The sequence below is a fragment of the Bos indicus genome, chromosome 6 (genome assembly GCF_029378745.1).
Source record: "Bos indicus isolate NIAB-ARS_2022 breed Sahiwal x Tharparkar chromosome 6, NIAB-ARS_B.indTharparkar_mat_pri_1.0, whole genome shotgun sequence".
Classification (NCBI taxonomy): Eukaryota; Metazoa; Chordata; class Mammalia; order Artiodactyla; family Bovidae; genus Bos; species Bos indicus.
This window is the reverse complement of record NC_091765.1, coordinates 87472015-87485402: the sequence shown is the minus strand read 5'-3', so window position 1 is coordinate 87485402 and position 13388 is coordinate 87472015. Positions and strand designations below refer to the sequence as shown.

The following is a 13388-nucleotide window of genomic DNA, read 5'->3' as shown; positions in this document are numbered from 1 at the left end:
ACACCCTGTCCCATGAACCTTTAACCTCTTCCCTATCCTGTGACCCCTTCTGCCTTCACTGCTGACTCCTCTGCCTAAGGCCATCTTCCCATCACTGTCCACCTGATCCTCCACTCAGCCATCTCTTCCCAGAGAGGCCTTCCCTGTTCATCCAACCTCCGTTAATTTCATTTTACTCTTGTATTACCCCATCTTCTTTATTCATGGTACTATTCATAACTCGAGTTATTTTTTATTTGTTGATTGTGTATCTCCCAGACCACACACTTCATTAGGGCACAAACTATTTTATTTGCTGCTTTGACCAAGTAGAGAATCTGGTACGCAGTGAATACATACATAGCAATTCTCTGCCCTGCACCATTCTCTTCTATACCTCCCAGATTTGGGAGGCCTTCATCCATTTTCTTAATTCCACTGATACCATTTGCCCAGCAAATATTTTCTCACCCAAACTGAACCACTGCCTTAGAAACCTTTCCCGACATTTTGGCCTCTTACTCTCAAAAGAAATTGATAACTTCCTCATATGGGCCTTCACTGTACCTGACACATATTTCTGTCATAGCACTTACAAGTTTTCATTTCACTACTTTGTCTACATGTCTCTCTTTCACACTTGACTGTAAGTTAATTGAAATTAGGAATCATATCTTATTTTTGTTTCTCCAACAACTACCCCATTCAACAACTGTAAATGAATGAATGAACAAAAATGGAACATAGTTAATATTTTTGGTGGCCCCAAATCATCATTTTGAATATTAGTTGCAATATATTTTTACCTTTAAACATATAATCAATAGATTTCAATCAATATAACACCAATACATTTTACCTGTAAGACCTGTTGTGGTGTCCTTGCCTGTGTAATAAATAGCCTGATTCTTGACTTCTTGAGTATGTTTTATACCGTTTTTGTGTCATCTCTCTTCCTACCAAGACTAAGTTATTGATTCTTACTAATTCAGCTTTCCTATGAGAAATCCATAGATTATTAAGGTACACAAATCCAAGCATTTTGAAAAAAGTAAGTGGAAACATTTGAATGAGGATTTGAGCTCTCCGCTCAGAACCGTGGTGCTCAGGCTGTGGTTGTAGATGTTGGTACGGATGGCTTGGTATGTCAGAGGCTTCTGTGTTTTAGTTCCCTGTTCTCTGGTAGGTCAGGTAGCGTCATGAAGGGCTGCTGAAGTATGCATTTCCTTTTCATAACACGTTAAATATAACGTGAACCTAATTTCTTAACTCATTTAATGCATCATTGGTGGGCATGTTGTAAAACCAAATTCTCCCATATTATGATCTATTCTGTTTTCTGCTGCTTCCAGTTCAGTGATATAATTTAAACCTCATCCCATGTCCAGTGTCACCACCACTATAAAGATGCTCAGAGCCACTGTCTTTATATTGTTTCCAGATGAAAAGACTGTTTTAACCAGTGTCCCAATCTCATGACCTTTTTTTAAAAATGTAACTGCTTATTGCTATCTATGGTTCTTCTTCATCCCTCCTATTTGTTCCCCTGACCATCCACCCCCTACCCTGCTACCATTCTCTTATTATAAGTTAGGGCTGAATTGAAATTTCCTAGACAGTTGTAAATATTACAGGGAACCCTGGGGAGGATGTATTATGTATCTTCTATGGAGCACCATTCCAGGATTTTAATTTGAATAATTTTTAGTAAGTGCTTATGCTTAGCAGTTTTTCTGCTTTGATAATTGACTATATACATCAATATCACATATAGATTCATCTTCTATTTCACTAACTATATTAAAGAAGAATAACAATGTCACCTTTTCAATAAACCATTTCACTGCTCTTAGTGGACATACTTTTTCTTGCTTTGAGCCCTTGCATCATAGCCCTTCATTAAGACTTGAATAGATAATTCTTACAATTTCTTATTTTACATAATTTAGACATCTATTTTATCCTCTTGCCTAGAGTAATGAAAGGCAATCAGAGGTCAGGAGTTTGAACTTACTCACCTTTGTATTTCCCACATCTTCCAAAGGAGGAAAATAACAGGCAGTTAATAATTATTTGAAAAGTTGAACAGAAGCACTTGACACTCATAATGCATAAAGTTACTTTATTTTAAGTATACATTTAATTTTGAAAAATATAAATGCTAAAATATCTCATCTTCTTCATCTCTTAATTCCATAAAAGTCACAATAGAAAGCTTCATAAAACTGTAAAATACTATAATGTTATAGGAATTTTAGGTTTTATATTGGAAAAAAATTATTAGTAATATATTGAAATGTTTTCTGTTCTATATCATTTTGTTCCACCATGTTGATCTACTTCATTTAAAATAAAAAGATGCATCATTTCTCCAAAGTTAATAAAGACTTAAGAGAATAAAAATAAGAATATCTGAAAGTGCGTATTGATTCTGAAAAGTAATGTGTACGGATATGTACCAGCCATGAAAATGGCTAAAAAGAGGCAACTATTCATTCTTTTCACATTGTAGGATTGGGACAAAGTTACTTCTGGCTCTAAAAGTTTCACTGGATGACTTTAGCCCTGAGTTGCAATATTTGCTTAAGAACAGAATTCAGGATTTTTGTATGTACCCATAGAGCACAAAGAAATGAGCCAAAAAATAGAACATATCTAAATTTCTGGTCAAAAAGCAACTTGACTGGTTAGCATATATCACACAACTTCTTTATTTCAGGCTACAATGAAGCTCAATGAAATCATCATCTGAAAACTCCCAAGGCCCAAGCAAAATATCATTCAATTGTATTCAGCCACTTGGTGCCACTGGGCTTCATGCTCATACTGTGAAGAGTAGAAGTGAAATCTCATGGAATAAACAAGAACATCTTAAGTTCCTGTACCAAAATCATGAAGTGGTATAAAAAGGATTGAAGAAAGCTTTGTCCCATCCCTGCACAATGTCAACCTCTGTAATACAACTCAAACGGTTTTGTTTTTGTTTTTGAAAGATAGTCAGCAGTCAACACATTTCAAGTACTTAACACAGTTTTTAAAAAAAGAACCATAAACTTGGAAGACAATCGTTCTCTGTTTTAAACACCAGTATATAGCTGATTAAAGATTTACTCTGTGTGTGTTGGTGCATGTGCACAGAATACATACAAACTGAACTTCTGATGGCAGACAATCGTTTCTCTTCTTTCCAGTCTTTGGTTGGGGGCTGACTAGAGAAGGCTTGTCTTCCTACTTCTCTGACTTCCTCCATCCCCCTACCCTACTCCACCACCTGACTAGAAAAAGAGGCAGGGACTGTACCCAGTACGGCACACAAAATAATTAGGATCCCAACTTGTTCATTATTTTACATAGTAGAGTGACTTTTATCCAGGAAAACAGTGTCTCCAAAACATCTTTCCAATGCAAGACCACAAGTCTTTATTCTCTGATAAAGCAGATGCTTTCCTTCCAACACTGAGTCAGTACAACCACAGGACTTTTAACAACTCTGCATGTACCCTTAGTCCTTTACTTCTAACATAAATCTTTTACCTCTGTGTTTACATCAGGGAGAAACACTTGCGAAAACAAATTTACTATTGTATTCTGTGTGTCCAGTTTACATAAAAACAAAACCACCCCAAAATCTGCTTTAGTTCTTTGATAGTACATTCAATTACTGAAAGTATAAGTCACTCAGTTGTGTCCGACTCTTTGCAACCCCATGGACTATACAGTCCATGGAATTCTCCAGGCCAGAATACTGGGAGTGGGCAGCCATTCCCTTCTCCAGGCAGGGGATCTTTCAAACCCAGGGACTGAACCCAGGTCTCCCACATTGCAGGTAGGTTCTTTACCATCTGAGCCACCAGGGAAGCCCAAATTCAGTTAAAATACAGATAATCTGATAGCTCTGTGTGGACCTCAGGGTTTGTTTGTTTAGTTGGTAACTACTTGTGCTCCTCTGAAAGTAAGTGCTTTTTAAAATACTTCCCTGGGTTCCAAAATATTGAAAAGATTTGATGCTATTCCTTTTAGCAAATACAAGGTGCTTCTCTGCATTCATGAGTATCAGCCTTCCGTCACAGAATGTGGGTGATTAACGAAGGTACAGGTAGTTTTATCTACTCAAAGGCTGAAATATTGAGTTAAGTTGCTTCAGGAGTTCTTTGAAAGGGACAGAAAGGGACACGAATCCTCAGATACTTGATTCATGATCAGAAATATAAATTATTCTATCTAGAGTATAAAAGTGAACAAATGTGTCTTTAATTTAACAAGATCCTAGGTTAGGCTAATCTTAATATGCATGGCATTTAAACATTTTATCAATGCTCCCATTAGAAAGACAGAGAAAAGCTTCGTACAGTTTTAAATTAGGATAATGAAAAATAAGTAATATCATCATTTTAAGAACAGCTCTAAATACAAACATGATGCCAAAATTTGGCACGTGAGGTTTTAACAAATAATGTTTATTCTGCCACCTTCATTTTAATGAAAAAATTGTAGGTCATTTATGTCTATTTTGTATAAAATTAAAAGTTTTAAGATTATCAGATACTATAAAAGTAACAGTTAATTTAGGACAATAAAATTTTTATAATCAAAATTTCAAAAGGACAGAATTATAATTTAATTAATATAAGAATGAGTGGGAGTCAATATGTACATATTATGAAACCAAAATAAGCGGTTTCATTCTGCTTCTAATACTCCTCCAACAACCTGTCTTAGTCAGGATACATCACAAATATGGTTTTGGGAATCCAAAATTATGGATTCACCATTTAAAATGCTATTTTTAATGCAGATTCATAATATATAATGCAGACTATTAAGATATTACATTTAGATAACATGCTAAATTTGGTTAAAGATCTAATTTTCATTTGTCTAATTTTCAATATGGTACTTTGAAATACACATATACACATATATAGACATATATATTCTAAATGCCCCAATCACAAAGAATAATTGCCTTTCAATCTTAAAGACAATGTGAGTATTATTAAAAATGTATACATATATAATAACTCTGAGATCTATCTGCATTCCCATAAACACTTTTTAAATGTGTAAATGGTCTATTATATAGTCTTATGGATTTTGTATTGTAAATAAGGGCTACTATGTTAGTGATAGTGACTGCTATCTGGGTAATAAAATATATTTACCCTCATTTGCATAATGGTAAATCTCTTGGATCTCTGATAGATTTTTCACAAGTGGTTTGGATTTTATAAAAACTGACACAAGAGACTAGTAACTTTGCCTTTTCCCTACCATCACTCTGTCTCTTTCTAACTTTGCACATATGTGCACCAGCCACACACAGAGTACATACACAAACACACAAATGTTTTCAAAATGGAAAAAAGTCTAACAATACTGCATAGGACACTGACATGGTAATACAATCAGCATCCGTGCCTGGATACTATTATCAAAACATTAGTTATTCCCATTACAAAGGAGTGTCTCCCTCCTCCCCCAATCTCCTTCATAGAACAGTTAAATTTCTCTTAAAGAAAGGGAAAAATGGATGCTTAGAAACATGGTGTTTTTAGTCCAATCTAGCCCTCAGGCATACCCTAGAGATGGTGTGTGTGTGTGTGTGTGTGTGTATGTAAAAATCACATTATATACAATACAATTTTTACAGAAAGCCTGGCAGCTACAAATAAGAGGTAGAACTACTCAAAACTATGTTTCCTGCTGCAGGAAAAAATTCATTTTCTTTACAGTAATTAAAAAAAAGTTTAAAAAATTGACAAAAAATAAGTTGCAGGTTAGGCCCCATAATTTAAACAACAAAATCTAGGAAGAAAAATATTTTTCAATGTACTCAACAGATAAGTTCATTAAAGGGTTAAAAAAAGTTTGCATAGGAAAAAAGGGACATTCCAGCACTTGCTACAATGACGGCAATAGTTTCTCTAATGGGAATAAAGTACCTTTAGTTTTCCTTCTTTTGATAATTCTAAGATTAGGGTTTAAAAGCAAGAGCAAGTTAGAATAGCAGCACGTTTTCCAGTCCTGGAGAGCAATACAAGCGAGAAGGGACTGTCTGGAGGTCAAGGTTTGTTCGACCAGACAGAAACATAAGCCAGTAAGCACAGCTCCAAAGCTAATGTTGGAAGTTCCTTCAATATTTTAATAAAAGGTGTTATAAAATCCTTAATACTTTTGCCCTCTGCTTAATAAAGGAAAATGACAGGGTCTGTGCATGTTTAGAGTGACAGAGGAATTTGGTTGTCAGAGGACATATCTGAAAGTATAGGAACAAAAAGGGATTCTTCAGATGTTGTTTTTAAGGAATGGTGCACTATTGTCTGGATTTTACCTATGCAAGAGAGAAGCAGAGAGAGAGCTGCAGTGTTTGGCCAGTGACCAAAACCCAAAAGAAAACAAAAATTTAAAAATAATCAGACAAGAAACAAGAACATAAACAACAAAAACGGTCAGTTTTAAGAAAGACAAACAGGTTACAATGTAGTTTCTGTTCCCTTGCTCCTCCAGAAGTAATCATTGTCTTCAGGCTCAAGTTCTATTCTAATTTGAGGCACAACTTTTACTGGAGTTCTAGGACTAGAGGAAAAGAAAAAGGGGGGAAAAAAAAGGAAATAGTAAGTACAACAGAATTCCTTTACCATCTGTCAAATGTTTATGCGTTGTATAGAAGTCAAGTGGGTCCTTCTTTGTTCTCTTTAAATACTTATCTCCTCCTTCTGTATTAAAAACAAACACTTTAAAAATGGGACGAAGTTACCAAATAGGAGTTAAGAAATTCAAGTAAGAGTTTCATAAGCTCTCACACCTAGGTTGGAAAAAAAGCCAACAATAAGTAAGACCTACCAGGGAGGTGTCACTGTCAGAAGTTAAAGGACAAAAAGACTGACATGAAAAATACTCAGAGATTTCACGATTTTGAAAATCAAGGAGGATCTGAAATCTCTAGAGCTGTGTAAAAAGGAAGGAAACTACTGGAGAAGAGCCAGCAGGAAATGCCAGCTACCCTTAAATCAGAGATGACACTGGTATGATGCTGGACTTTAAAGATCCTGAAAGATTTCATTATGTTTAAAAGTAGGTGGAACAGGTCTCTTAGAATGTTTTCTACAAGTAAAGGCTTGGATGAGGTCTGATGTCTCGGTAATTTTTCTAAGATAAATTTGTAGGGAGGATGGAGAACAGGGTGTCCTGCCAATAACCTGCCACTGATTCCATGTGTGCAGGGCAATCACCCCACAGAACAACGTTAGATACTGGGCTGTCCTTTACCTTGGCATACCGAGTGACCGAAGGAAAGGAATTTTATCAGCATGATGTATGGCGTTCAAGGAATGTTGGTGATCTTTCTCCTAAAAAAAAAATTTAAATCATAAATAGTCATTGGTAAAGTATAACATTAGAAGGAAAAATTTTTAAGTCTTTACAAAAAGGGATACATCTTTTACAACCGGAAATAGTATGAAAGACAAGTTTACACGATTTAAATAAACACTGTATCAAGAATCTAAGTAGTGTGATGAAGCCAAAATCACTCAGTTTCCTTTATTCTAGGTTTTCTGGGATGGGCCACTATTGTTTTCAGTGAGAGGACAAGCTAAATAATTTTTGGCGGATGATAACATCTACTGAATGCCTAAGTCTTTGCCCTTGGATTTCCTGCCATCTTTAGCATTCACAACTTTGTCCTGCTATTATTCATGGGGGTAAATAAAGATTTTGAGGAACTCGCTTCTACTGCAAATCCACGAAATCAATTTTGTTCTTTCATGGATTTATATGATACTAGAAAAGATTTTAGAATGATCATGGGTATTTTGCTTAAATAAATTTCTCATGTCATATCCACTACTTTCAAAATATCCTTTTAAAGGTTTTTGAGAAAATGAAGAACAATTAGCAATAAATAATCAATCTGCCATACACTTTTTCCAGGAGCCTCAAATTCTATCTGTTGATTTTTTTTTTTTTAAGTGTGAAGTAAAAGCGTCAGTCACTCAGTCATGCCCTACTCTTTGTTACCCCATGAACTGGGGCCCACCAGGCTCCTCTGTCCATTGAAATCTCCAGGCAAGAATCCTGGAGTGAGTAGCCATTCCCTTCTCCAGGGGATCTTCCTGACCAGGGATGAACCCAGGTCTTCTGCACTGTAGGCAGATTCTTTACCTTCTGAGCCACCATTCTGATTTTTTAAAAGTAGTTTTTAAATTGTACTTGGAAGAGGTTGCCAGGTTAGGATGCCAATAGAAGACTTCTACAGTCTCTTTTTGTTCTTTAATGCTCTGGAAATGAAAATGAAACCAAATAATGGTTTGAGGAGCTTGAACTTAAAAAAAATATTCAACTAAATGTTGCTGATAGGATCGAGAAGAAAGTAGTCTCAGTCACAGATTACAGATTGGACACCAAAGGTGAGACTGCGTTAATTCTCTTTTCTTTAAACCAGTGTGGGAGCCAGCTTCCAAGATGGCTCCCACTGCTGCCTACCTTCTGGTATTCATGTCCTTGTATAATTCCTCCCAATATTGTACCAGGGTTGGTTTATGTAACCCAGAGAATATGCACAGGAGATGGTACATCACTCCTGAGACATAAAGATTGCAGCTTCTGTTCTGGTTTCTTCCTCTGTTATCACTGGCCACCATGACAGGGACAGCCCTAGCAGATATCCATGAGCGAAGGAACTATAAAATCTCCTGCCAACTGCTTGAGCCTGGAAGTGGATCCCCAATTCTGGTCAAGCCTTCAGACTTAGACCCAGTGAAGAGCTTGACAGCTGCCACCTCAAGAGAGCCCTTGGGCCAGAATCACCCAAATCAGTGGCTCCTAAACATCAGGAACTACATGAGGTGATCCAGGTTTGCTGGTTTAAGCTGCTGAGCTTTGTGATAAACACCAAGAGATATTTAAAATACCCATTTTCCATAGATATTCATTCATTTCAAACTTTTCTTGGTAACTTCTTATTGAAGTTGAAATAGCACTGTCAAATAGAAATAAAAATGCTTCAACTGTCTTTTCTTGTAACAGATCAGGATACTCTGAAGTACACCTGGAGCTAAAAGAGTATGTTTCCTTCAAATGAAAACTCAAAATAGTTTGGAGGCAATTGGTCCTTGCTATTGAAAAAGCTTGAGATAGTCACTAATGTTACTACAAAAGTGTTCACCCTTTTCAACTGGCCTGTTAACTCAATTACAAAAAAAAAAAAAAATGACATGACAAAAACCATTACACCTTTGCCACCAGGCTATTACCCCAAGAAAGACCAGTACAATTACAAAGATGATTTTGAAATAGCAGAAGGAGAATGAAGAAATTAGGAAGAAAATGCAAATATCTTATAGGCTATACCCAAAGATGGGTGGTAATATTTAATGATTGCCAATTTAATTGAAATAACATTTACGCCAAATTCTCAGTATTAACAATTGACTGACTCATTGATCTTTGAGAAACCCACGATGCAATCTCTCTTTTGAGCTGATTTGATCATTGGTGGAAACCTAAGGAAGACAAACAGTAACAGACAGTGATGTAGTACTAGAAGCTGCCATTCTACATACCAGCAGAAAAAAAGGAAATCAATTAAAAACATGGTTATGAGTTTAGCAATTCAAAGAAACTGGCGATAACTTGGATCAGAGAAGAGACAATCAAATAAAAACTTAAATGGTTATGGATAAAAGGAAAAGGTAAAGAATAAAGATCAAGGAATGTAAAAATGAAATTTCATAATAAGTATAAATCTGCACATAGAAAAAAAGAAAGAAAACAGGGGAAGTAAATGGAGATGACAGTCCTTAAGTTTTTTCTCTGTAAAGTGCAAATCATATTCCAGCCGGCATGCAAGAGGTTAGTTCTACTCACTGTCGGAAGGTTTGCTATCACTTAGGAAAGGTTGCTGTTCCATGATGTCCATTGGAATTTTAATACTTGGAACTTTTTCTGAGTATGGGCAGTCAGACTGTGAAAGAAATTTACAACAGTTTTATTTTATGCAGACCTCGCAGGATGGATTGAACCTATTACATTATCATTTACGCTGTACTAAGGAGAACAGCCTTAGATACAATCACTTCTCGTTTGCTGGCTTTTCAAGTTCTATGGCATCTTCCCATCACGCTTACTTTCCTTTCTTCTAGGTTAAGGGAATTAAGTCAGTTAAAACTAGAACCACACAAATGGAGCTCACCACAAATGAAAACAATTGTAAAGTTTTCCATAAGCTGGATTCACAATCAAATATTTATGGGTTAATTGTATGTGTCTTTGAAACTAACAGTTAAGTGTGAAATATTAAATTTAGGAGACTTCCTAAACTATATGTTCTTGAAATTTTGTTTCATTTATGCTTTCCAACACTACCCCCAGGAAAATGATGATTTATCTTTCCTTCCAAGACACGTAAGGATACTTTTTCTAATATTCACTCTCAAAGAGTCATCCATATAGACCTGAAAATAACCCTCCATCCTTTACTCTAATACTCTATCAAAACTATTTTGTACTTAAAGGTTCATCTTAATTAGCTTATTCCAAATATATTTCGAAATTTAGCAAAACGTGAGAAGATGAAGTCAAAAGGAAGGTGCCTATGATGGTCAGATAAGGAGAAAAGAATCATCACCAAAATAAAAAATCATGAAGCGTCTTAAAGAATGGACCACTTAAGCCAAAACTGTAACAGATTTCTATAGGATTAACACTTTACTGTTTTTCAGGATTCACTGAACCCATGGCTATGCCTGAACCCAAAAGATGAAATTTATCTCTTCACTGAAAGAACCAAGGAGATAACATTTAGTTGAAAGGGGAAAAATGGGAACTAGGGATGAAAGAAAATAAAAAACAAATCTTACCATAAAACTATTACACATATAGAAAATTCCTTTATGATAAATCTAAAGAGGATAATGAGCCTTAAATATTAAATTAAAATATTGAGTTAAAATATTTCAAAAGACTAAAATATTGCACTGGAATTGAAAAAAATGAAAATGTTAAGAACGGGTTTTGGTGCAGTATTTCAAAGTTTCCCCAAATAATAGCATTTATAGATGAACAGATTGGCAGCTCACCCTTAATCATACATAGCCTAATGGGTGGGTTCAAAAATGACTGAGTGGCTCAAAAGGCAGGCAAGCCATAATTTTCACTACTTTTGCTCACAGATATTAGAGTTGGAATTCTCATACCCTTGTGTGGCTCCCTATATCCATGGATGCCAAACCACACAATGGCCAAGTGAACATTAGGAAAGCCACATTTCAAATGGAGAATCCCAAATAATGGGCTCAACACTCAGAACTTATGGCACAGATATACTCTGGCTGGATTCACTGTCTAGGATACATAATAAGCTTGTTTGTTTGTTTTTGTGGGGGCAAGGGGGCAGGGGAAAGAGGAGAAAGAGGAAACGAAACATATCACACATTATCTTCAAGAAATCTGTTGGAAATATGGATTGAAAATGATAAACATTATTAATAAAAGAATAGTGCTGCTTAAATAAAATGTGATTTGCTGAAAATCAAATCTAAGAATTAGAAGACCTTCTTAGGAGCTCATTTGATCTGACCTCTGACATTAGAGAGCACTAAATTTAAAACATTTTTAAAAGTAAATATTTTATTACTATTTTTTCCCTAAAATTCATTACAGAAGATGATTCCATAAAATTATTTCATACATTTGTAACGTGTAATGAATTTTAAGTTTGGTGTCCATGTACCTAAACTGAGATACTGGTCTTGAAAATTCAAGATGAAATACTGCTTTAATTATCTCAGTATTTCAGGCAATCTTTTCTTTGCCTTGAGTAGCCTAGAAATTTATTTCAAAATTTGATTTCTATTCAATGTGTAAACGCATCTTTCTTGTTAACACTGCATCTTAATCTGTGCCACAGTTTAAGCATATTCTCCCTTTTTCTGTCATCATTGGAAACAGAAAATCTATACACCTGTTCTCATTGAAGATGGATGATGACAGTCACAGAAGCTCCCTCAGACTCCTTCTCTCTTTAGCTAAATGCACCTCATGTATTTAGCCTTTTCTTATTGGATCAATTTATCTAAAATCCAAGTTCGTCTGTTGCCTTCCTTCACTGTACTCTTCCCAAGTTCTCCAAAAAGAATACAGTATCAGACAGCTTGACCAATCGAAAATAACCAGACAGGCCTGGACGAGAGCTTTGTTTTTGCCAATATGTGTATGCTTAGAAAAATGACTTAACATTTCTCAATCTAAAGTTCCTCATCCATAGAACAGGAACAAAAGTAAAGAGCTGTTTTGGCACTTAAGGACAAGGTATGCCCGATCCATCAAAATGATCAAGTACAGACCAGACAAGGAAAACTAACAAGACTCTCATGTCAGAAGGATACTGGGGATTCCATTAGAGTGGGGATACTGCATTGGGTAAAATCTAAAACAAATCTACAAATCTTCATGTAGAAGGTGTCATTTTGGCTGCCCTTTCAGAAAGCTATTGAGATAAGCTACTCGTGTGAGTGTGTGTTTGTGTGTGAAAGAAAAGCAAATCCCAGATTTTCTCCCAGTCCTGATTATAGACTTTAGTGAAACACCAAGATTTCTGTGAAATGTTTTCCTAAAAAGTGGACAATCATTTTATTTCTTAGCTTAGTCATACAATTGCAAGAAGATAACCTAAATTACAACACTGACTATTACAATTATATAAAAAGATCCCCAAATGCCAATTTCCTTTCCATTTTATTGAAGGGTTACAGAAAAGCAATCTCAAATTATGCTTAAGTCCATATGACCCAGCAATCTCACTACTGGGAATATACCCTGAGAAAACTATGATTCAAAAAGACACATGCACCCCAATGTTCATTACTGCAGCACTATTTACAATAGCCAGGACATGGAAGCAACCTAAATGCCCACTGACAGATGAATGGATAAAGAAGACGTAGTACATATATAAAATGGAATATTACTAAGCCATAAAAAGGAACAAAGTTGGGTCATCTATAGAGACACGGATGGACCTATAGTCTGTATACAGAGTGAAGTCAGAGAGAAAAAAACAAATAGCATATCATACATTAATGCATATGTGTGGAATCTAGAAAATGGTACAGATGAACCTACTCACAGGACAGGAATAGAGATGGAGAACATGTGGACACAGTGTGGCAAAGGGAGGGTGGGACAAATTGGGAGAGTAAGACTGATATATATACACTATCAACAAACAGCTAGTGTGAACCTGCTGTAGGGAATTCAGCTTGGCGCTCTCTGGTGACCTAGATGGATGGGATGGGAGGGAGGTCCAAGAGGGAGAAGATATACGTATCCATACAGCTGATTCACTTCACTGTCAGCAGAAACTAACACAACATTGTAAAGCAACTATACCCCAATAAATTTTTTAAAAT

At 35.7% G+C, this 13388-nt stretch overlaps 1 protein-coding gene across 4 annotated transcripts in view; it reads right to left on the bottom strand.

Annotated features, from left to right (window-relative positions):
* Positions 1 to 2084: 2084 nt before the first annotated feature.
* Positions 2085 to 13388, bottom strand: part of SLC4A4 (solute carrier family 4 member 4) — a 363818-nt gene continuing 352514 nt past the window's right edge. For 3 of the 4 annotated variants that reach the window (XM_070791561.1, XM_070791562.1, XM_019962896.2), the window contains exons 24-25: positions 7249 to 7328; positions 2085 to 6555 (exon numbers count right to left, since the gene is read on the bottom strand). In XM_070791561.1, coding sequence (XP_070647662.1) covers positions 6453 to 6555; positions 7249 to 7328 — 183 coding nt within the window. In that variant the 3' untranslated portion in view covers positions 2085 to 6452. Of the gene's footprint in view, positions 6556 to 7248; positions 7329 to 9846; positions 9944 to 13388 lie in introns of all 4 variants that reach the window. The other variant, XM_019962893.2, reaches the window with a different exon arrangement.